This window comes from Egretta garzetta, unplaced genomic scaffold (assembly GCF_000687185.1).
Source record: "Egretta garzetta isolate BGI_Z169 unplaced genomic scaffold, ASM68718v1 scaffold7, whole genome shotgun sequence".
Taxonomy (NCBI): domain Eukaryota; kingdom Metazoa; phylum Chordata; class Aves; order Pelecaniformes; family Ardeidae; genus Egretta; species Egretta garzetta.
The window spans coordinates 2,412,872-2,414,856 of NW_009260350.1; the positions used below are offsets into that span (position 1 = coordinate 2,412,872).

Below are 1,985 nucleotides of genomic sequence, written 5' to 3' on the forward strand. Positions count from 1 at the left end.
TTCAAGTACTAATTTAATGATATAATTTTTAAAAATTATTTCTTTGAAATAATATTCCTATAGTCAGAAAAAATACACCAGATTTGTAACTGATTTAGTGTAAACAAAAACCATATTTTTGGATATGTACATGGACGAGTCTGCCCAGAATTAAAGGGCGACTTGGGTTTCAGTAAATAGTTTTCTAGCGTCACTAAATTTACTGGAAATATATTTCAATCATAGCTCTACAATAGATTAATTTACCACTTTCCATTTGCCCTTACATTGGGCTTTAAAGTATTTTTCCTCCCTACCTCTCACTCACTCTTCTTCCATTAGGTAGTGTTATCCTTCATTAAACACTGGCCATTTCGTGCTTTAACCAGGCTAAATGCAGGTGAGAATTCCTTAAAGTACAAGTTTATCCTTACCCTAGATACGCTTCCCTTCCCAGCTTGGATTTGGATTGTTATTAGCTTCACTTTTGATTTCTCGATCAGAAGAGTGAGAGGTATGTAGATAAATAACCCTACAGTGGAACGCAGCTGGATTTTTAAGATATTCTACTGTTCCTGGTCCTTTATAATTTAATCCCTCCCCTCCCCAAACCTAAAAATAAATAAAGTATCTCCAGACCATTCATATCTACATGGACAGGTAACAAATGCATGCATTCATCCCAATCCACTCTGACAGGAACTCCAGGTAGACAGAAAACTCCAATATTTATACGAGACTACAACTGTGTGGTTTGTGGGTTTTGTGGTTTTTTTTTTCCTCCTGCAAAGTCCCAGTTTATGATGATCGAACAACAAAATGCGTTTTGGACAACCCGAACTGGTCACTACAAGGTATTTTTACTTGCAGGGCTGAAACTGCTCTTGGTTGTTTATCAGAGTTCCTAATGCAAAAAGATACTGTAGTCTTCCTTAAAAAAATAAAATATTAAAAAAAATAATCACACTGACCAGTAGTTACTGGGCCACCAAACTAACACTGGCTTGAGGTTACTCTGTGTTCACTGTTCTTGGATGTTCCCAGATTTTGGACTGAAGCTGCCAGAGATGTTAATGGGTAGTTTAGTTTTGAACACTGCAGAATTCACATGTGCTTTTGGAGGAACAGAAGCACAGCACAGGACTGGTCTGAAGAGAAGCAAAATTGTGATCTTTGCAGACTGTGGCACATTTCTCAGGTTGAGGGGAGAATAAGCCAGAAGAACAAGTGCTTTTCTATCTATTAAAGTATATTCATGATGGCGTTGTACAACTGAGTGAGCACCACGAAGTGGACAGGAAGGCAGGAGCTGCGATCCTGAGTGGCAGGGTTACACGTGAGCCAGGACAGTGCATTGTACTGCTCCAAAACGAACCTGCAGAAGAGAAAGGCAGAGAGAAATGAAACTGGAATTGTTCACTCCTGTCCTGCTTGTCTTTTCTAGAAGATTTACTTGAACTTATCTCTGGTTTCTCCTGGAGATACAATGCCATGAGGACTGCCTGGCTGTATTAACGCTGGTGGTGGTGGCAAAGGAGGAAACTCACTGAAAAGTGGGGTAGGGGGAAAGCACAAATTTTTCGTTTTAGTATGTTTGAACTTGAACCAAGCTCTCCGAATGCAGGCCCTCCTCAGTAGAGACTATGGAATCACAGAGTAATTTAGGTTGGAAGGAACCTCCGGAGGTTTAGTCCACCACTGTATTCAAAGCCTCGAGTCATTAACATCTCTTAAGGATGGAGGTTCCACAGCCTCTCTGGGCAACCTGTGCCAGTATTTGATCACGCTTTTTGTGTGATCCTGTACCTGATGAGAATTTCTCATGTTGTAACCTGTGTCGGTTGTATCTTGTCCTTTCCCTGTGCATTGCATCACCCTTTTACTCAAAACAAAGGCAGTAGCACCTCAGGACAGCTGTGATAGCTCAGTTCTCTAAGAGGATGCAAATACAGATATTCTACAATATTCCAATTTTCTTAGATTAGATTATTCTTCAGGTTTCCTGC

At 40.2% G+C, this 1,985-nt stretch overlaps 1 protein-coding gene across 1 annotated transcript in view; it reads right to left on the reverse strand.

The window, feature by feature from the left end:
* Positions 1 to 748: 748 nt before the first annotated feature.
* Positions 749 to 1,985, reverse strand: part of MED13L (mediator complex subunit 13L) — a 208,600-nt gene continuing 207,363 nt past the window's right edge. The window contains 1 exon segment of the mRNA XM_035898424.1: positions 749 to 1,354. Within this exon segment, the coding sequence (XP_035754317.1) occupies positions 1,222 to 1,354 (133 nt within the window). The 3' untranslated portion in view covers positions 749 to 1,221.